The 21,383-nt window shown below is 39.3% G+C and overlaps 1 protein-coding gene across 1 annotated transcript in view; it reads right to left on the reverse strand.

The window, feature by feature from the left end:
* IPCEF1 (interaction protein for cytohesin exchange factors 1) overlaps positions 1-21,383 on the reverse strand; it is a 70,403-nt gene that overhangs the window by 8,258 nt on the left and 40,762 nt on the right. The window contains exons 5-9 of the mRNA XM_062490044.1: positions 16,561-16,634; positions 15,376-15,447; positions 12,424-12,485; positions 8,672-8,760; positions 2,968-3,337 (exon numbers count right to left, since the gene is read on the reverse strand). Of these exons, the coding sequence (XP_062346028.1) occupies positions 2,968-3,337; positions 8,672-8,760; positions 12,424-12,485; positions 15,376-15,447; positions 16,561-16,634 (667 nt within the window). The remainder of the gene's footprint in view (positions 1-2,967; positions 3,338-8,671; positions 8,761-12,423; positions 12,486-15,375; positions 15,448-16,560; positions 16,635-21,383) is intronic.

The raw sequence follows: 21,383 nt of genomic DNA on the forward strand, positions 1-21,383 counted from the left end.
AAAAATGTTTCTTTCATTGTTTAACTCATCACTAAGATTTCTTCACTGTTTTTGTACTTTTTCATGGTAAGCTCTTCCCACAAAACCACAGCTACTCTGTCTTGCCTCTAGGTACCAACTTTTCTCCCATTGGTCTCCATTTCTAGACTTTGTGCAGCAAAACTGCTCCTCAGTTCTAGAAAATTTTTACCTCAACTCTAGGATCTTACCAGCTACAACCAAAAATTCAACTTGTGTTTTTTCTTTGAAGAATGTGGCCAGAAAACAGTGTGGCAGGGGGTTATTTTTTATCCTCACCAGGAGAAAGAGAGAGCACAGACACATTTGTAGGTTCTGTGAGGGACTGGGATCAAAGACTATCAAAGAATATAGCTGTTCTGACAACAGCAGGACCATCTTTACACACAGGGAACATGTGCTTTCAGGACAAATATTGACAAAATACAGACTTGTCTCCTCCTGGATGCAGTCTCGTGATTCTGAAACATGTCAGAAATGCACTATTCGGAAGCACTGTAAAGCAAAAACACTGACTGCATTGAGATATGCCTTCTTGTTTTGCATCAGATAACAAGGGTGTTCTTCCCAGCATTGCAAATAAGGAGAATCTGCAGCTAGATTTTACCCGACAACTTGAATTCATCTCACAGTATTCGTGCACGTGCTTATCAACTAGCTGGAGAGGGAAATTCTTGGGCGATAAGCTACAGAGCCAGAACTGCATCCCTTTTGGTAACTTTCGTTTGGAACTGAATTATTGCTTTACATTAATCCTTCCTTTTCTACCTCATTCTCAAATTGAAGTAGCTTAATCTCCTTGCAAAATAATGTTTTCAGTGACCATTGCAGAAGAGGGCCTCACACAGCAGCACTCTCCACACCCAGCCCATAATATGCAGACTGATATAGGAAAGACAAACGTGTATGGTATACATTTACCTTGTCAGCAATGGTTTATGATGCAGACAAAGACTAGTGAGGTTATACAGTTTCCATAGTGACTGTCTTGGTGAAATTATCTATTTCTGGAATTTTGTCAGCAATCACCACTGTGGTTAGGATAAGGGTGCTCTGTGTTCTGCCATCAGGGTTGCCCATCAACTAAGCAGTGATCAACAGAAGAATACATTTCCCCAGGAATAATCTATCAAAATTAAACTATCTTGCACACTGCAGGAGTGTATACCAAAATATGCCTTGATTTACATTTTAGTCCCATTTTATTGGTTAGTATGGTTGAGCCTATCAAACTGTATTTTAAGTAGTAATGAATGTGTCATGCTAATTCTGTGGTATCCATAAAAGTATTTGCCACCCTTACATTACAATGGAAAGCAGTAACCAATGCATTATTGCAGGATTTCTGACAATAACAGAGGAATGTATTCTAAGCAGAAGTTTAGATTTCTGAAGAGCAACCACTGAATTTTTGTCAACAGGATCTATAAGCCACTATGCCATTTATGACCTAAATTCCAACAATCAACTTTAATGTCCCTGGTAATGTTTTCCAAAGACATTACTCTCTAAAATTTAACCCAGAAGGTAAAATTACAGAAAACAATATATTTAATATGTCTTTGTAACATTTTCATTAGAGACTCCATTTCTGCCAGCCTCAGCCTTTTCACAGCTTGCAAAGCCAGAATTAGGGGAATTAGATTCCACAGTAACTCAAAGCACAGCACTCTTTTCCAATATATAGATACAGCACATATGCTTACTCTGGATTTAAATTCTTTCTGATCTTTGCTGCAGAATTTTCTAGCAGAGAAACCTACAGAATTGATAAGTTATATAATGGAGCATAAAACACTGAGTTAATCTTCACTTTCTGTGAAAACTGTACTTTCCTTAATGTCTTTTGAGTGTAAAACCAAAAAAGGTATGACAACACAAATCTTTCTAAACTTCGGTAAATGTAGCCAGCTTTCTAAGTGCTGATATTTGTGAAACAGGGGGACTGACAAAGCAACTACTGTGCCTCACAGTATCATCTTTCAGTGTCTAGCTCACCTACAGAGAAATACTCTGACAACTCCAGTGCTGTTTCTCTCCACCACTGCATTACTTTCAGCCTAAGCTCTTAGATGCACCTTTCTTTTGCATTGTGCTGAGACAACCCTTCTCTTTGAGCAACAAAGTACTCACTGCAAATCTTTACAAGGATTTGGAATCATGGGAAGATCTCAGGCACAGGAATGTTGTTGTTCCCTTACATATTACGCCTCTACAGAGAATAATTGTATGCCAGGAACAACTCTAAGGCTTCAACTGCCTTTAATTCAGAAAGAAGAAGCTGAAGCAGCAGGAGATCCTTCCTCCCTACGCAGGAGAGTTATGAAGAGTAACAATGACCACATTCTGGAGCCATGCCACCTTTTTTAATTAGCAGTACATTTCAGTAGGAGGATACTGTGCAGATACCTATTTACTTAAACAAAATCCAGTCTTAATAGACTTTCTGATTCAGTATTTCAGTTGTGTTGTCTTGATTACAATGAAGCTTAATGAAGCAAATAGGGAGTATGTACTTCGAGTAAATGCAACAGCACATATTTGTAAAATTGTCTGACTTAACCCCATGTTCACTGTTCCCTACATATTACAGTTTTGTTACAGTGACCAATCCATGGCACACTTGGTTAACACTTTTATTCAATCCTAACTAATAAAAGATTAGTTTTGCACTGAAATAAAGAATGTAAATAAAATTATGTCTGTGCTAAATTTATATACAGAGGTTATGATCTAGCATAAAATTTGAGAAAAGTTGTAAAGGTACCTACCAACCAGATACTAGGTTCTATATTTAATGTGCAATAAATTAAATGTTATAAATGGTGTGCCACTGGAAAACTCTTCAGTGAATTACACTGAGGAAGGAAGGGGAAAGGAAGCTAAGGAAACCTGTAACTCTTATATTGTATGGCTCTGCAGCAAAAACCTCCTCTCTCATTAGCTCACCTTTGGCTAATGATCGTTGTCCTGTTGCATCTGGCACAGCTAGACAATGTGTATCTGCACTTAGGTAAGAGGTTTGGGATCCACCATTGGGTTCAGAAAGATGGACTTCCTGGCTCTCTGCTGCATCTCCACAGACCACTTCTGGTGGCTCATCAGAATGGATCTGTACGCAGAACGTTAAAGGCTGATCACCCTCTTCCGTGGCAGAGCTGGAAACCAGGTCAAGCCAGGACTGCCTCTCGGAACAAACCACTTTGGATGTCAAGGACGATGATGATTCTTGAGAGTTGAAAGTGCTTTCAGGAGAGGAGAGAGAACAAGATGCTTCACTTGACAGAGTTGAGGTGAATGATGACTTCTGCTGATCCTGCTTTCCAGAAACAAAAGCGGGGGTGGGGGCAAGAATAAAGAAAAATTATTTACAAATAACTCCTGTTACTATGTTCTACATGATAGATAGATATGCAGCTGAAATGCTACATGACCAAAAACTGGTGTAATCTGGTTACTTATTCATCCAAACAAGCCTGTGATGTTGCAATCAACTTGCTTCAGAGCAGTAACTTCAGAAACCAAGCCACCAGGAAGCCAAAAGCAAAAGAGATATAAACCTGACAATGCCTAGAACAAAGACTAGGGTATGCTGAATATAGCCTTCCATGGTAAGTCTCACACTCGCCTTCTTTCTTTAATTTGTCTTCACTTCATTGGTCTAATCAAGAGTGAAGAAGAAAAACTCCAAATTAGCCATTGAACATGAGGCTCTTAACAGTTCCACCAATACAATCACCAGAGACAGACAGAAGGGGTGCCAAGCACTGTAGTACAGTAAAGAAGTATTTTTCCTAGTCCATTCAAAGGATAATTGTTCGCCAGGGCAAGAAGGCTTAGCAGAAACTATCAGAAATTGTTATGAGATCATAATGATGTGAAAGCCAGATTTCTTGCTACTGCAGAAATTTACTCCTTCTGCATATCATCTCTTACGGGCCAATCCCAGCATCATAGTACCAGACTTGACAGACCACAATTCTGGCAAGTCTCTGTCCTCAGTATTTGTGTAGAATAGATCTATATAAGGATTAAAACAGATGATAAGTAGATGGAAAATATTGCAACTTACTGGGAAGATGTTGCTAAGGAAACTTGGAAAAGCTGAAAACACAGTAAAGGGTTTAGCTTGGAATACCTATTTATAACCCAGTAAACCAGAAATAAGTTTTATTCAAATAAACCAAACCAAGAGTAACAATTTTTTTTAATTATGATTTTTAAACTCCACAATTCAGTGTTGTATACTGTAATGTACACTGCTTCCTTCTTATATTAAAAAGAGCAAAGCCTTCCCATGCTGCTAATACAGCTGTATCATGCAACTTGTAGTCAATTCAGGGAATGAGGAGGACCTATATCAGATGGTGAGCACTATCTCTTTATAGCAGCTTCTTCATTTTTGTGAATTTTCAAAGCCGTTCATAGAATCACAGAATTGTCAGGGTTGGAAGAGACTCTCAAGGTCTTACAGTCCAGTCATCCATGCAGCACTCCCACTGCAACCTCTAAACCACATCATCCAGCCCCATATACAGATGCCTCTTGAACACTTCCAGGGATTGTGACTCTACCACTTCCCTGGGCAACCTATTCCAATCCCTGATCAACCTATTGGTGAAGAAAAAACTTGTCCAATATCTAATCTGAATCTGTCCTGTCCCACCCAACCTAAGGCTACTTCTTCCAGTCCTGTCACTGTAGGCATGGCCCACACCACTGGCTACAACCTCCTTTCAGGGAATTACAGAAGGCAATGAGGTCTCCCCTGAGCCCCCTTTTCCTGAGACTGAACATACCCAGCTCTCAGACAATCCTCATAAAACAAGTTGTCTGGTCCTTTTTACAATTCCTATGAGGCTGTGCCAAACACTGCAGGACCCAGACATTTATATTCCCCTATGTAAAGTACAGCACTGTGTTTCTGGTGTGTTTTTGTTTCTAAAATAGAAACCCCCACATATGCATCCTCAAGCAAAGGACAAGGAGATGCTGTAGTAAACTAAGAGTGCTAAAAATGTTCTTGGGAGCACAGGTGATATAAAGCATTTCATCTAAGAGTTCCTATCACAGCAACAAATTGTTGAAGAATTTATAAAGACAAGCAGAACAATTGAACAGTAACAGCGTTTGCCCACATGTTGTAGTTGGTCTAATTCCAATTGTTCAAAGCTGGAAAATGAAGATATTAGTTCTCACCTCTATTTATCTGGCCTTTGTCCATACTAATAAAATAGAAAGTGCTCTTGAAATTAAGACTGTGCCTCACTGAGAGGAATATATTTTTGTTTTAATTGTCATTGCGTGTTAATTTAAAAATATGAGTGAGAATAAATATGACTGCCAGAAGGTGTTTCTTTTTCTCTGCGTATGTGTTGTGTTTTGTTTCTTCTTTGGCATGACAAATATTTACCTGACATAAGTTATTTGAGTGACTTCTTTGGAAGTTTTGCAATTATCCAGATGACAATATATTTCCATGTGGGGATGTTTTAAAAAACAGATCGTAAGGATTTCACTGGAGATTAATGAGTCTCTAGATATTTTTAGAGAAAAATTATGACCATTAAACTCTTTTTTGGCTACTGCTGCAATCTATTGTCTCAGCATATCTGCTGATTTTTAACTGTATATCCATTCACATATGGACAAATTAATGCAGGTGGTCAGTTTAACTTTTATCCAGCAGGTGATATAATTTACTTGTTCCTCACTTGCTTTTTTCCTCTACAGTACCCAAACCTATGCATACACATGGAACCTCATTATCACTACTTTTTTCTTCTGCAAATTCCAAAATGGTTTGAGTCAGCAGAGAATAGAACAGCAAGTACAAACTTTGTGCTAGAAGTACAGCAAAGGGTTTGCTGCTCTAAAATGCAACAGAGTCTACACCTGGGTTTCTATTAGTTTCCAGACTAATAGTTTTTGGTTTGGAGTTGATGTCAAGAAGTTTGGAGGCCTTTCTGCTTAAAATAATAAAAAGAAATAAACTCCAGTCAATGCCTGTGGCATTCTCGATGCTGAGCTGAGTTGACAGGACAAGTGTCGTTTCCAGCAGCAGTTTGAGAAAATTGCAAGTCCTGTACTCACAGAATATGAACCCAAATATACAACATTTTTGAGACTTCACAGTTTTGTTCAAGAATTCTACAAGAAATAAATAAGGAGAGAGTCGTCTTTAACCACTCTTCCCTGAGACAACCACAAATTCCAAACCTAGAATTGAGTTTTTAGTAGAAGCTGTACTTTCCCAATCCTTCCAGTGTTTTTCTTGTTTCAACACTTGTCCAGAAGTGAAAGGGATATTAAATACAGTATTTAAAAGAGGACTCTGCCTTGCAGTCAAACAGACCTGTTCCTACTCACTAGGTAAGCAAGCTGAGCATGGTGCAGACCCACAGCAAGTGGAGCTTATTCCAGTGGCCAGTTCTGGGGTGAAAAGATGACACCTTTGCTCAGGAGACACTAACCTTTGTCCACAAGGGAAGGGATTTTAAGGGATAAGAATAAGGGAAATCAACTGTCAAAGGTAAAGGCTGAAGAGAAGATAGCCTTTAAGGGAAAGCTTGAGAAAGCAGGATCCTTCAGCATCTGCATCACTGCCTGCCTCCCACAAGTTCCCTGCCAAAATGTGGAGGCCAGCACTCAAGAGGAGCACACGGGAAGGAGACAACCGGAGATCTGCAGCAACAGACCAACAAGCAGCAGGAAACCAGAAAAACAGAAAACTAAAAACAGCACCTGTTTAAAACTCATCATCTGGAAAAACGCAGGCATTCACTCAGAGGTGAGCAGACGGAAAACACATCTACAGCCTCCTAAAGGCAAGCCACTGAAATATAAAATTCAAGACGCTTCATTAACTGATCCATGACCCTGAATAACTGGGAGACATATAGCCAAAGGTCTTCTCTTCCCTGATATTTATAGCCACTCAGTCACATTTAACTTCCAGATAATACAGGCAATAAAGAATCATGCTCTACAGCAGTGAACACCTCACACCCCTGAGTGCCAGTTGTGTTGTTCCAGTGATAAATCTTACGTGTTTCAGGAGAGGAAGTGAAGATCAACTTATCTGACTGAAAATGAGGGAGCCTAGTGGGTGATATGTGCTCCCAGATCTATATGAGCTAATTAGGGATTGCCAGACAGGCAACCGTGTCCATGACATCTCCTTTTATTATTGTCTGTGATTGCACAAACTTCTCTTGCTCATCTGTATATTTCAGATTGGCTCCTGCTTCGCTGCTCCTGTGCCCAACCCAGCTACTTGGGGTAGCATTCCACAGAGGAACTTGTACCACACCAGTCAGGCAGCAGACACTTCCCTTCCATGAGATGCCACGGGAATATTTAGTACTGAGTATATTACTGCACACCTCTCAGTGTTAACTTTGAGGTAGTGAAGGGTAAGGCTTGAATCAGGATTCCTTATTACCAGCCCAGACCAAATCACTTATTTCTAAAACAGAATTAGTTAAATTTGACTTTCCATTTTAACTGAAAAAAACTTTAAAAATTAAAAATATGGTGGCAAAAGACTCTCACGAGGGTGCTCTATAGTTTCCAAAGCATGATATTAACAAGCTCTTTACTCCAAAATTGCAGTCAAACCCCCAGTGCCTGTTGCTAGCTCCAGGAAAAATTATTGGTTACAGAGATTAAGGGATTGCATCTGCTACTTGCAAGAGCTCTCCCTGACTTCTACTACAAATGAGACTTTTCTTTTAAAGGCTGCAAAGAGAGGGAAAAAAACCCACCCCAAACCTACTAGTGAAGCTACCTGTCACAGCAAATTAACAACTTTTCTTTCTTTACTTAAAAAAAAACCCCTAAAAATAGAAAATTGGAAAAATTAACAAAATTAAAATACTTTTAAAAATATTTTAAATTGCATGTAAGAGCAATGAGATCACTGGGAAAAACAATTATATAGAAACAAGATTAATAAGGCAAGAAGTAGATAGCAATTAGGCAAGCCAATTTGATTAGACTCATGAGGGTTCATAGCACTTATTTTAATTTATGAAATGAAGTGAGACAGGAAGGAATATTCTGGGACAATAAGCTACATAGATTTTGGAAGAATGCCTATTTTATTTTTTCATAGTCTATTTTTCAGAGGTAGAGGAAAAACAACCAGATTTTTATCTCTTTATGTAGAGGCCTCTTTCCCTTCACCTCTGTTCACTGCCACAAAAGCAGCTTCAAATTCAGCAGTCTTATAAACAGCTCACTCAAATAAATAAATACCAAGTTGTTGGATATACTACCAAGGTCACAAAAAGAGAGAGATTTCAGGGTGGATTTTTTTTAAAAAAAGAGAGATTAGTATGAAAGTAAAACAGTTTATAGTGACGTGTTAAAAGTCTTGTAAAGAAAAGACACAATTTGTGTATGAGGTAGAACAACATCTTCTTCTCTCCAGCAAGAAAAATAGGAAGGAGCTGATCTTTTACACTGCAAAGCTCCCTGTGATGCAGAATGTGCCAACTGTGTGCTCTGCCATAGGCCAGGCAGTGCACAGGAACACAAAGTGGACACTTCCAGACATGGTTTTAGGTTATTCCTAGAGGTCCACCACCTCAGGAGAGTTTTATTTCAACCAGCATGCAATAAGAAACAAGGTAATAAGCGGAACACTTACGGAAGTAGGAGGTGGTGTCTGGGCTGTGTAGGGTGGAGGTGGCGTGTCTGTTATTTCTGGATCCTCGTGTTCGCTTTCACTGTAGCATTCTGAGGTAGACATGGAAAATGAGCAGAAATAAAGAGTTAGACCAACATATTACTCTTCGCAGCACTGTGGCAACCAAAGATCACCAAATAGGATGTTCTGGATTTAGGATTACACTTTAACAAGTCAGTGTCACCTAATCCACTGGAGGGGGAATGCTGGAGAGCTGTTGCAAGTAGCAGCGAAAACTCCTTAATCCCTGTAACCAGGAAGTTTTCCTGGAGCTAGCAACAGGCATTGGGGGTTTGGCTGCAATTTTGGAGGAAATAGATTGTTCATATCATTCTTTGGAAACTACAGAGCAGCGTTGTGAGTGTCTTTTGTCACACATGGTATCTCATATAGACACAATAAATCATGGAAATACATAGGAAGAAGTAATACCAAAAGTGTTGTAGACTACCTTACTTGTCTCTCTCTCTCTCTTTTTTTTTTTTTAGCAAAAACAAACTCATAGGAGCCTCAATATTTCATTACATGTGTCAGCAGTCATGCTGTTATTTCTCTCAACTATCTGTGCAGCAGGTGAAAACATTTTCCACAAATTTGTTTAAAGGTGGGTTAAATGAAGCGATAATCATTGATAAAATTAGACACAGATAAAGGGAAGCAGAATGTTGCTGGTTCTTATGCACAGGACCTGATAATAGTAAACATTGGACAAGATAATAGAATAATTTGTTTTGGGAGGGACCTTAAAAGGTCATATAGTCCAACTTCTCTGCAATAAGCAAGGACACCTTCAATTAGTCTAAGCTGCTTGGAGCCTTGTTCAGCCTGGCCTTGAATGTTTCCAGGGATGGAGCTTCTGCCACCTCTCCGGGCCACCCTTTTCAGTGTTTTGCCAACCTCACTGTAAAAAGTTACATCTTTATATCTAGTCTAAACTGGCTCTTTCATAGCGTCAAAATCATTACCCCTTGTCCAGTATATACCCTGTTAAAATGTTTACCTCCATCTTCCTCACGGGTCCTCTTTGTGCACTGAAAGCCCACAAAGATCACTTTTGCTAAATCTCCCAACACAAATCCAACCTTTGCAGAAGCAAGTGCTTTCATCCTGCCTTGCACCACATGTGCAGGGGGACAGCCCTCACCCCCACCTCACTGAGCTGGGGACACGAGAGTTTGCAGAAACAAAGTCAGAGCTCGATGAGGACAACTTGAGTGCCAAGGGTCACAGAACAGAGGCTGCCCCTGTTGTGTCCACGGGATCCAGCACTGCCCTTTGCTGGCCACATGAACTCAGCAGCCTGGGCTGTCCAAGAGCCTCTGTTCAGCTCTGCCCCAGAGAGCAGGGGCTGCTTAAGTCCAGCTCTGACAAGGAATCAAAGCTCGAATTCAAAGGCTCACAGCACTAGAAAGCAGTGTGTTAACATGGTCTCTGGACAGTCACCTGAGAATATTTAATCTAAAATTAACTCATTTAATACCTACACGCTTTTTTTTTCTGCATGCCATTGTAGGGGGAAAGTGGGTGTTAATAAGCACAGAGTGAAGGGAATAAAGTTGTAGGAGAGAAGAATTTTGCGCATGAGAGAGAATTTATGACATGTCAACAAAGAGAAATTTCAAGAGGTTTGTTATTTTTTCTACCTGGACTGTTTGCAGAGCCATAGGGTTTTGACAGCATAGATGCTCTTCTGTTTACTGGGAACATATGCTGGCACATCTAAGCATAAAGAATTGAAACTGGCTGTGATAAGGCCTATATCAAATTCTAAGACTCTTTCTACAGCTCCCCTTTTAGGCACACAGAAGAACTGAAAAAGAATCAACAGCTGTTTCTGATACTCTAAACACGCAATTGGTGATGGGGGCGAGGGGGAAGTGTTAAAATGCACAGAAAATATCTGAATACACAAGAAATTCCATAAAAAGAGTCAAGACTTCTGAAGAATTAGGGTGTGTGATACAGAGAGGAAGAACTGGTCAGCAGGAACAGAAGTGGCTGTGGGTAGTGACAGTGCTTTAATGAAACACAGCAATGCTTCTGTAAGGACATGTCCACCCAGGCACCAGTGGGTGCTGCACCCACACTGAAGGCAGCTGCTGGATCACCTGTGAACAAAACATGCACAAAAAGACAAGGAGGTGCTTAACATCAGAATCAGAAGGCCTTTTCCTGAGGGGAAATGTGTGACTATCTTTAAAAGCTGAAGAAATATTGGCTATGTTATGCTATTGCAAAGTTATTAGATAACCCGTTAGAGAGGTTATTGAGTGGATCATTTTATATCTTTTGGACTTTTTTTGTAGATTAAGGTTGGTGGAATGACTAATTTTTTCATAATTCTTGATTCAGCCAATAAAATCTGTATCACATTTGTTTGACGTTTAAAAAATCAGTTTCATGTATAAAATTCTGGCCATTCCCATTTTCCATCGACATCTTCCCTTCATGAAAAGATGGGCAACATATTTGCACACTTCCTCCCTGAGTACAAGTATCTTGCAGTTCTTGCTACACAACCTAAGATTCAATATAGCCCTTTATCCTATAGTGTTTTGATAAAGTTGGCTTTAAAAAGTATACTGGCTTCATGCAGCAATTAGATGGTGTGAAAATTAACAAGTTTCCTGACAAGAAAGGAATGTGAACTGAGAACAAAGAAACTGATGAGGCTTGCTGAATTCTCCAGGAATCGGTAGTGTCTGTGTTTACCAACCCCAAAGCTGTTTTTAATGATAGAGCATAAATGGAGCCAGATCAAATTTATCAATAATGTAATGACATTTCCCAAGCCTGGACATAAACCACAGTTTTGAATTTTGTGATAAAGCAGAAGGGATGCAGAGAGAAACACTTCATTGCTTAGACAAAACAGGCTGGATTACCTTAGTGTTCATACTACTGCAAATACCAGATTCTTCTTCATAATGACAGCTCCTTCACAAGCTCAGCAGCTCTAAAAAGGGCACTGGGTACCAATACTCTAAAAATGGAGATTTAAAAGCCCAGGTGATGACACATATTCCTCAGGTTAGAGTCCATTCCTGGTTTGGTAACATAATATTACCCAGAGCACTTCTCATTCTAAACCAGCTCCTCTGCCTAGATTTGTGATTTGAGTGCTGGTATCTTCCCACCAAAGAGTTATATTAGGTTAGTGTGCAAATCAAGACTATAAAGAAATTGTTCAGAACTTTTAAAGTTTCTCATTCCATAATGAACTCGGGCTTGGCTCTGAAACAAGCTGTAGACTCCAGAACAGCAGTACCACCCCCTCATCCCCCATCACTGCTGTGGTAGAAACCCCCGGGAACGCAGGACACAGTGGGGATGGGTCTGCAGAGTACAAGGTGTTCCCATGCAAGCTGCCATGCTGCAGCACAGCTCCTGTAATGTAACACCAGCTCAAAACCCAGAGCAGCACAGCTGCTCCTCTTCACACTTGGTAGGTTTAGCAAGCCAGCAAACTGACAGAAAGTAGTTACACACCTCTCACAAGATCACCTAGTGTCTCTCACTCACACTGTTTCTCACCATTTTTTTCTTTTCCTGTGATTACTCTGTACTGTGACAATGTGGTTTCTCTGAGCTCAGACAGTAGACAAACCCAAGATGACAGTTGGAAAGAAAGAAAATAGCTGACAAAAATTTGGCCAAGCAAAAACTGTGAAGGATACAATGTAGTTACACACTGAAACCAATTAGGAGCATACCTTCCTCATTCCTCCTGTTTGGTGCCTGAGGGTCTACTGCCATTCCCAGCTTACTTAGCCACCTGTATTTGAAACAGAGGGAACACAGAGTCAGGGACACACGCATGTTCTTCAGACTGAATTTTACTCCTTTCAGTTGTGTTCTGCATCACCACATCTGCTTTCTTTAGCCTGAAGATTAAATGTCAAAGTTTCTATTTCTTAGATCATCTTCTAGAAGGGCACCAGTTACCTCTATAATATTCCCTGTAGTGAACAGGATTAAGTGCCTGGAGTATCTTTCCCTGCCACTGAAAAAAAAAGATACTACTGATGACCCAGTAGTCACATTTGTGTAAGCTAAAGAAAAAGTCTTTATGCTGTACTGTAACACCGTGTCAGTGACTTAGTCCAGATGTTGAGGTGTCATCTTTTACCTGAGATGAAGAAAAAGGTATGGGAGACATAGAAGATGGTGTCAGCTGCCCTGGCCAAAATAACTGGAGCATAGTCTGCGCCACTTGAAACCAAATTTTTGATCATAATATATCACATTTTTCAACTTGCTATGTACTTTTAGTTTCAGTAAGTTTAATTTCCTGTGTTAAGCTATTAACCAGGGTGTTTTTCACTTATCATCCTAGGTGGCTGCATTTTCCAGTGCTAGAAACATTCCCTAGTTATACTTTTTTGTATATTATGTTTGCCTGTAGGTCATTCAGATCTATTCATATTTTAACAGAAAAACATCAAGCTTTTAAGATTAAAACTCAAGGCATATATAGAAAGTATGAAGGGCAGGAATTTGTTACTGGAAAAAAACCCATTTTGTTTGATTTTTGTTCTACTAAAACAATAGGGAATTCACTAGTAAGATCAACATCAAAGTAACTGCACTTTTAGGCTGCAGTATGAGTAATAGAGCAACAAACAATTCAGAAAAACAAAGTGTCATTTCTATAAGAGTGGTCCATTGACTCTTTTCTGACAGCTAATCCTAACAGAATGATATTTACATGAAAATCCAACTTAACAAGGAAAAGATTTGTTAAAAAATTCTAGGACTTCATTAATGACGAGGGCAGACAAGTCACTAATAACTATGTACAACTGGCCAGCTAAATGCATGCAGCTAGTCAGTGTGCCTTTACATTTCATGTGTGCATGACAATAGCAAGTACATGCTGAATTAGTGAAACAAATGACCGTGTTAATAAATCCACTGTTGATTTAATAGAGATATATGTACAGGTATATGCATATATTGATACATGCATGAAGAGTTACAAAAGGTCATGATCCATCAAGAATTTATGCGCACCAGGAACTCGACGCACACAAATGCTCCAGTGAGTTCAGTAGTACCATTCACATGTGTGTTTGCAGGACTGGAGCCAAGAGAACAGATGTCTTTTAGTCTGTTTCGACATATGCGTGACTATGCGTGTACTTTATGTATTAAATGCATGTGTTTTATACTTTGCCAAGGAAAACATCATCAGTTGCAACAGTGGGGACTTAGTACAGCATAGTGCAAGCTGCTCTAACACTAGGCTACCTAGCTTTTAGCCAAAATGAAATTTACTCAAGAAGTGGAGTTTGAACAAAATCATTCTGGGGACATAAGAGCTGAGACACCTGCATAGATTTCACTCACTCACTCACTGGAGACTAAATATTTTTCACATGAGAATTTCCAGCTGGGTTCCAAACTGGCTGTTAGCACTTACTAATATCCTCCATTAGCTCTAATTTTCCTTCTCCATACATCCTTCCATCTCTTCTCTCTTAACCAGGTTTACCCTCTCTACTGAAATATTCCTATCCAGCTGTCCCTCATTCTCAGTCATCCTCATCCTGTCTGCCTCAGGAACCTGTGATTCCATTCAGGAGCTCTGGTGGGCAATGCAGGAACACCAAAATGGATGGTTATCTCCCCACCACAATGCTCCATGATGCTCCAGCTTGCAATGGGTAACAGATTCTTTTCATCTATATTTATTTGTAGGCATCTGTAGAGTACAGATTTATTAATCTATATCTATGTACATACACTACTGTAATATTGTACATTTCTGTATCCATAGATCTTTCAGAAGGTCACACGCATTCAATCAGCCCCTCTCTTTTTATATTGTGGTAAATATGTAAGAGGTCTCACATTTATAGAGGGAATGATAGTCATTGCCCTGTGAAAAGTCACGCAAAGATCACCAGTAGAGCAACAATTAAAATCCTGACCTGACTATTGTAGGAGCTCTCCTCCCATTTAAATTGTACTACTTTTTTCTAGCATAGAGAAAAAACTGCAATCTGATGTGAAAAGGGCAGAAATATGAGACATATCTAAAGCAGCCCAAATTGGATCAGTAGAAAATAATATCTTTCTGATAGCTCAGTGGTTTCTAAAATGGCAGCCCTCCATTTTTACTTCTTCCACTGAGAACCATTTGGTTGCTAATCTTCTGGACATTGTGGAAAGAAAATTTCTGACCTGTCATTAGGATCACTCTACTGCAGCATAGTTTTATGCTAATTTACATTAAAGAAACAGACCCTTCTATCCCTCTAACCCTCCTTGTTAGCTGGTGTGATACTCTGAAATCAGAGACTGTTATATTTTAGTCCTAGGACACTTCTGGGACTTTTCCCTCTCTTTCCTCTTTCTCCTCACTTCTTCCCAGGAGCTCTACTTGCTATCAAATATTTGCATCCCCCTAACAGAAAGGAATTTATACCAGCAAATGTTGAGAATATTAGTATCAAAATTGGGCTAATTATGTGATTCTGATTTCAATTATAATTAGTGAAAAAAAGAGCAATAGTTTTCTTCCATTTAGTGACCAGAAAAATTAGACTCAGTAATTCCCCAAATAGCTTTGTCAACGACTGCTTGACAGTGAAAGAACGAACTTTCAAAGGGTGTGCTCATGCATGAGACAGGATGAAACATGACCAGTCCCTCCTACTTACATGTTCATTTCCAGAACATTTTCTGCTGCAAAATAAAATGTCTTGATCTGTGGGTGGCTGATCTTAATAGCACTTTAGGAAAAGAAAAAAAAAAAAAAAGAGAGATATTAAGAAAAAATAAAAGCTGAATGAATTATTTGAAATATTTATTCATTCCACTGTATTAATCCAGATTAGCTTGTCCATCCATACAGCTCTTTCTTTAAAACTCTAGTGTATTTTTAGCTCATTTCCTAGGCCACACATTATTCAAAGAGTATAAATTAGAGGAGCTAAAAAGGAAGAAATAAAGACTAAAACAAAGTCTTCCATTATTTCATTACATAATTCTGTTGCATTCCCACACCTCAAATACTATGTGCAGTTTTGCTTCCTCCAGCTCTGAGATGTAAAGCAAACTTGGAAAATGTTGGAAGAAAGCACCAGTAGTGACCCAAGACATGGAACAGCTTCCGTGTGCTGTGGTCAATCAGGCTAAGACCCCAAAGCATGGAAAACTGATGGCTGAGGGAAGGGATGTGTGACAGTAAAATCACAAGCAGCACGCAGTGGGTGAACAGTGACTGACTCTTCTGACTTCTCCATCAGAGGAATTAAGGCTTTCTCTTGTGGGGCACAATTAAAACTGTGCTGTACTTTATAACTTTCAAAAACAGCAACACCCCTCCAAACCTTTGAAGTGTGTTCAGAAGTGGCCAGAAGTCAGTGCTGCATATGGAGTTTGGAGAGAATATTTTCAAATGTGCACCCTGCTAAAGAAAGTATATATTCCCTGCACAACCAAAGGCTTCAGATACAGCCCGAGCTCAGTTGCACTCAGCAGCCTAAAGAATAGTTCAGGCTTGGAGGGATGCAGCATTACTTGCACCACTGCTGACCTCCTCAGCTAAGAGGGGGCATCTGAGAGCTACAGTCGACTCATAAGTGAATGAAAAAAAGGAGAAGAAAAGAAAGCAATTGGCACACTCATCTGGTTTTATGTTTGTGGTTTTAGCAAAGCACATCTGGCAAAGCTTTTTCAAAAATATTTTTGCAATATGGTTTTCTTTCAGTAGCTCAATTAATATCTCATTATTTATACAACACAAAAGAACTCCCCACAGCTTCACTGTCAAAGACTACTGAGATTCATTCCTTGCAATGTCGTAAAAATCATACAAAACTGGGAACAAGAGATAAACTTACTGCTTTTTTTTGCATTCAATTGCTCGATCCACACTGAAGTCTGGAAGTCTTATAAATCCTTCTGCTTTTTCAGCCTTCATAAAAAGAAAAAAAATATCACCACATCAACCGACTGGTAGGCTAGTAGACTCCAATGCTGAATAATATTTAACATGCAAGTGCTTGTATTTGACAGCTTTTTATACTGCAAAAATATATGCTCATCACCATGGGGACAGATTAATGCCTGATGAAATATTTCTATACAAGCTATATTTGTGCAAATCCGAGGTGCTGGAAAGCCACCACTCCTCTTGGTGCAAAGTGGCAGAGTGTAAGCATAGATTTTGTTGACTAATAAGGATGAAGAAGAGTTATATTGTCTGTTTAGGTCTGGATGACACCTAGACTTTCAAAGGCAGATTTGTGGCATGATACATCATGTGTGTATCACACAGACATGTAACAGCAGCACATAAAATTACCTATGTACAATTGAAAAATACAATTCGGAAATGCCTCCAAGATGATTCTAAGTAGAAATGGAGGAGGGTGTCCCCTGTGTAATTGCAGCATGGACCATTTTGCAGGGACACCTGTACACGATCAAGGCAGAGGCAATGTAGGCTGCTCACATCCCACACAGCTGAGTTCTGTGGTTAAACACAGCAAACCTGCCTCAGACAGGATGATGCAGTTAAACACTCCATCCCAGCTATCACTCCCCCCTGAAATTTGCAGGCACGGTACAAGAGGTAGCAAAATGTCCAGGCAGACATTTACATTTACAGTACAGTGTTTCTATCCAGTCAGCCCTTTCTGCATGCAAGGAGGTTTACTGAGCATTGATGTCTCTGTTCTCAGTCAGCAGGACTCTGAGTCAGAGCGTTGCTCCAGCAAAACTGAAGTGACAAGATTCAAATCCCTGTTTGTGCTGCCTGAAGCACAAACATCTTCCTCACTACCTCTATATACACGTGGTCATCTGCAATAAGGAAACCTCCTACAATGACCAATATATAATATAGACAAAGGTCTGTAGGACATGTCAGGAAAAAAGATACTTTCCAAAACACTTAAGAGTGCTCATTCCTGAATTACATTTTTGCTGCTCCCAGCCATTGCTCGTAGATTCTGTACATTAAAATTCTGAAAATGTACACTGAGTTAAAGCAGGTAAAATAGACACAGCAATTACAAAGGCAGAGCATAAATGAAGACAACTGACAGTATCTCAAGTCTCATTATGCATGAATATGACGAGACTGTAAAAAGATGCTCATCAAGACAAGTCATTGAGCTTTAGTGCTTGAAAGCATGAATCTCCAAGAACTGAAATATAGATACAGAATGGATACTTTAGTGGGTGGCCTCCCCTCACATCTGCGTATCTATTTTTCGGTATGAAATAAATCACGGCCTAACCATCATTCCTGTCATCTACATGTATAAACATTCATGTGAGAAGTTTATATTTTACATCATCACCAGTAAATGGTTTTGCTGGTCCAAAATGAAGACACAGAGCATCAGTGGAAAGGGTTTTTCTTATTTTCTTTCAGTACAGGAGAAAAAAAGATTTTCTTCTTTGCACACCTGGGCTGAAAAACCTTCATTTTGTAGTATTTGTATGAAAAGGTGCTTATTTGCTACTGTGGGCTTTTAACACTCTCTGGTTATATTTTTATCTGTAAAACCTGTTTAGGGATTAGCTTGGGGAGCTTTTCTTTCCATTCCACAGGCTGGAATTTCATGAGACTAGAGTCATTGAGGTAAAATAACAATAACTAAACCTAGTATTACCATCCCAGATCTATAGTATATTAAGTATATAGGAGTGAGCAAATAAATATTGGTGAGTAATGAAGTAGCACTGTTCTTGGGCTGCACTGTATTAAAGGTAGAGATTGCATTATTTAGCATTTTTGTTCCAAACAGATGATCACTTACTGGGTCTGGAACACTGAAATTCCTGTTTAGTTCCCAAGTAGTCTGGGAATATCGGAGACCAATCTCTAAAAAGCTGTCCATGCAGCACAGCAATCACTCTTGCACACAGTGCTGGATGAGAAATGCATACAATGCCAGTTGCTTCTCTGCAGTATGAATCAATACTCCCAGTTTAAGAAAAATATATCCACGAGACCCTGGGCGAAGGAATATGCCCAGGTACCCATGCAACAATAAATCCATGGTCTGAGCAGGGTGAGCCATTCAGGTGGGTGAGTGGGTGCCTTGGGTCTGGGACAGGTTTGGCCTTTCTTCCATGTTTTGAATACAGTTACATCTGAGCCAGCGTTATCAGGGCAGTCAATTGGTCCACTCGTCCAGAATGCACCTTATAATTAGTTTGGAGTGCTGCAAAAGCACACCTGAGGGCATTAAGTCCATGAAATGCCATTAGATAACTCACTGTCTCTACTGTCAACGGATAAAAGTATTTGAGTGTTTGGATTTTGTAGTGAACTCATGAATTACCAGCGCCCTGTAAGTCAGTGTGGAGACACTCACCTGGAATACTCCCACCCATGCAGAAATGGAACTGAGACTTGAACCACTGACTTAATCCATTAATAATTTAAATAGATTCCGCTATCTAAATTAGGGAAGCACCCCCTAATTTACTAATAAATACAGCTCTGCAGTCGTTGATTTCAGTACTTTAATTTCAACAGTTGTACAATGGAGAAACCCTTGACTCCTTATGCAGTATTTGGGCTGTTCCAGTTGGTAAAAGATTATGCTCTCCCATACACTTTCTCTCTCAATGCATTCAGATCTTATACTAATTCCGTCTGTGATTTCATATTTGTTCATTTAAATAAAAATGTATGTTTCATTTTATGTGTGAATGAAATACACTATTTGTACACACCCAAAATGTTCCATCTATGTAACAGAAAAGAGGGGTTTGATAGGTATGTAGCTTCATAAGTATCAGGGGAAAAAAAGCAAAAAAGGAAATGAAATCACTTAAAATCTTAAGGGTGTTATTTCAGTCAGCAAATATAATTCCAAATAACATGTGGAAGTGATCTTTTCAGTCATTCTTGGGATAAAAATTACATTTTAAAACATTTAAAGCATACAGAAAGCCTAAGTGCTTTCTTTCTTCCAAAATGTCATCTCTAACATGACTTTAGCCTGCTATTATTTAACTCACACATTTCATTCAAGATTCCTTCAGATTTTGATGCGAAGCTGTAAAAAAGCCGAAAAAAATCTTGGATACAAAGAACCTTGACCTGTTTTCTACTTAATCAGGATGTTTAAAAGAATAAGCTGTTATCTCTTGTGGGTTTTATGGAGGTTAGTCTAACATAAATCTGTGCTTTAGCTGTTCCAAGTTTTAGAAAAATAATTTCATTAATAACAATGATCTCTTCAAATTCTTGTGGCAAAAAAAGAAAGTAGCCATTTTTTCACAGAAAAAGCCTTGCACTCAAAAAAAATTATTTATGAAATTCAATGCATGAATCCAATAAAAGAAGTTAATGTCCTTTTGAGCTTGCCTCAATATGTTATCTAAATGTTGTGGCTTTAGGAGATTTAGTAAGTAATTTAAAATGAGTGTAATGTTGCAGCAAGTTTTTTTTTTAAAGTGCTAGAAAAATGAAATATCTTGTTATTGTGGAACAGCTCCAATCTGCAAATCAGGGTAGTCCTCATGGCTTCATCAGTGTTTCTGCACTGCCCCCAGAAGACCCTATGGATGTTAGAGGAGCAGTTCAGAATTTTAGACTTTTTTTCTCTCTGCCAAGTACATCAGTGAGGCATCCTACAGAACTGTGAGTAATTTGTGTAAGACATTGGGCCAGAGGTCCCCAAGTCTCTCAGCTCAATCAGGTGCTGTCAATGACTTTTTCTCATCCACATAAGTAGCTATTACAACTCAAAGGTAAAAGATTTTTCTTTTAAAAGACCGTAAGTATACAGCTTCCAGCAAAGGTGTTGGAGTGAGAACCAATTTAAATGAAGTGAATGAGAAAAAAAAAAGTACAAAGATAAATAGTGACAGTAGATCACAGCCTGCAACTCTTTAATTTTATATTTATATTTCTTTTCAGCTGAATCCCCATGACAACCACTGTTAACACATTCTGCAAAAATCTCTTTCAACTCTATTTGGAAAACCACTCAAGCTACCCTGAAGGCCCACCAGACAGAGGCATTTAGTGCTTTGTCCCGTTCCAGCCAACATTATCCAACACAGCCAGAACAAGCACAAAGAGCCAGGAACCTGGGATTACATGTGACAATCCTCCCCCACCACCCCTCTTCCTATGTGGGAGTACTAATTCCCTCTGGGGTTTCAGTATGAGAATTGAAACAGATAAAGGATCAAGGGTCAGGCAGGATCACAAACTGTACTATTTACACACTTTCCTTCAAGGCAGCTGCCTACAGAGAGCAGTACTAAAAAACAAACAAACAAACAAACAAACAAACAAACAAACAAAAAAACAACAACAAAAAAAAAAACAAACAAAAAAGCAAACTGAAATTAACACTAATAAAGAACAGTTGTCCAAAACAATTACAGTTGTCCAAGGAGTCTGGTGTTCTTGAATGCACCCAGAAAGCCTGACTGCCCAGATATATTTTCTGACATTTCCTGTGTTTTCATTGCAAAACCAGCCCTTCTGTGCTTCCTCCTAGTCCAAACAGCTTCCCCTCCACAGACTGGGAGTCCTTCCATGCTTCAAAGTTTACTTGCCTTACATTTTACAGAAAGAAGAAGGGTGTGTGGGAAGAGCTTCCAGCACAGCCTACCCAAGCCTGCTGAGACCACTGGGCCCTGACCTCAGCTAGGTCATAGATGATTTATTTAGATTTGCCTGTGT

This window comes from Cinclus cinclus, chromosome 3 (assembly GCF_963662255.1).
Source record: "Cinclus cinclus chromosome 3, bCinCin1.1, whole genome shotgun sequence".
Taxonomy (NCBI): domain Eukaryota; kingdom Metazoa; phylum Chordata; class Aves; order Passeriformes; family Cinclidae; genus Cinclus; species Cinclus cinclus.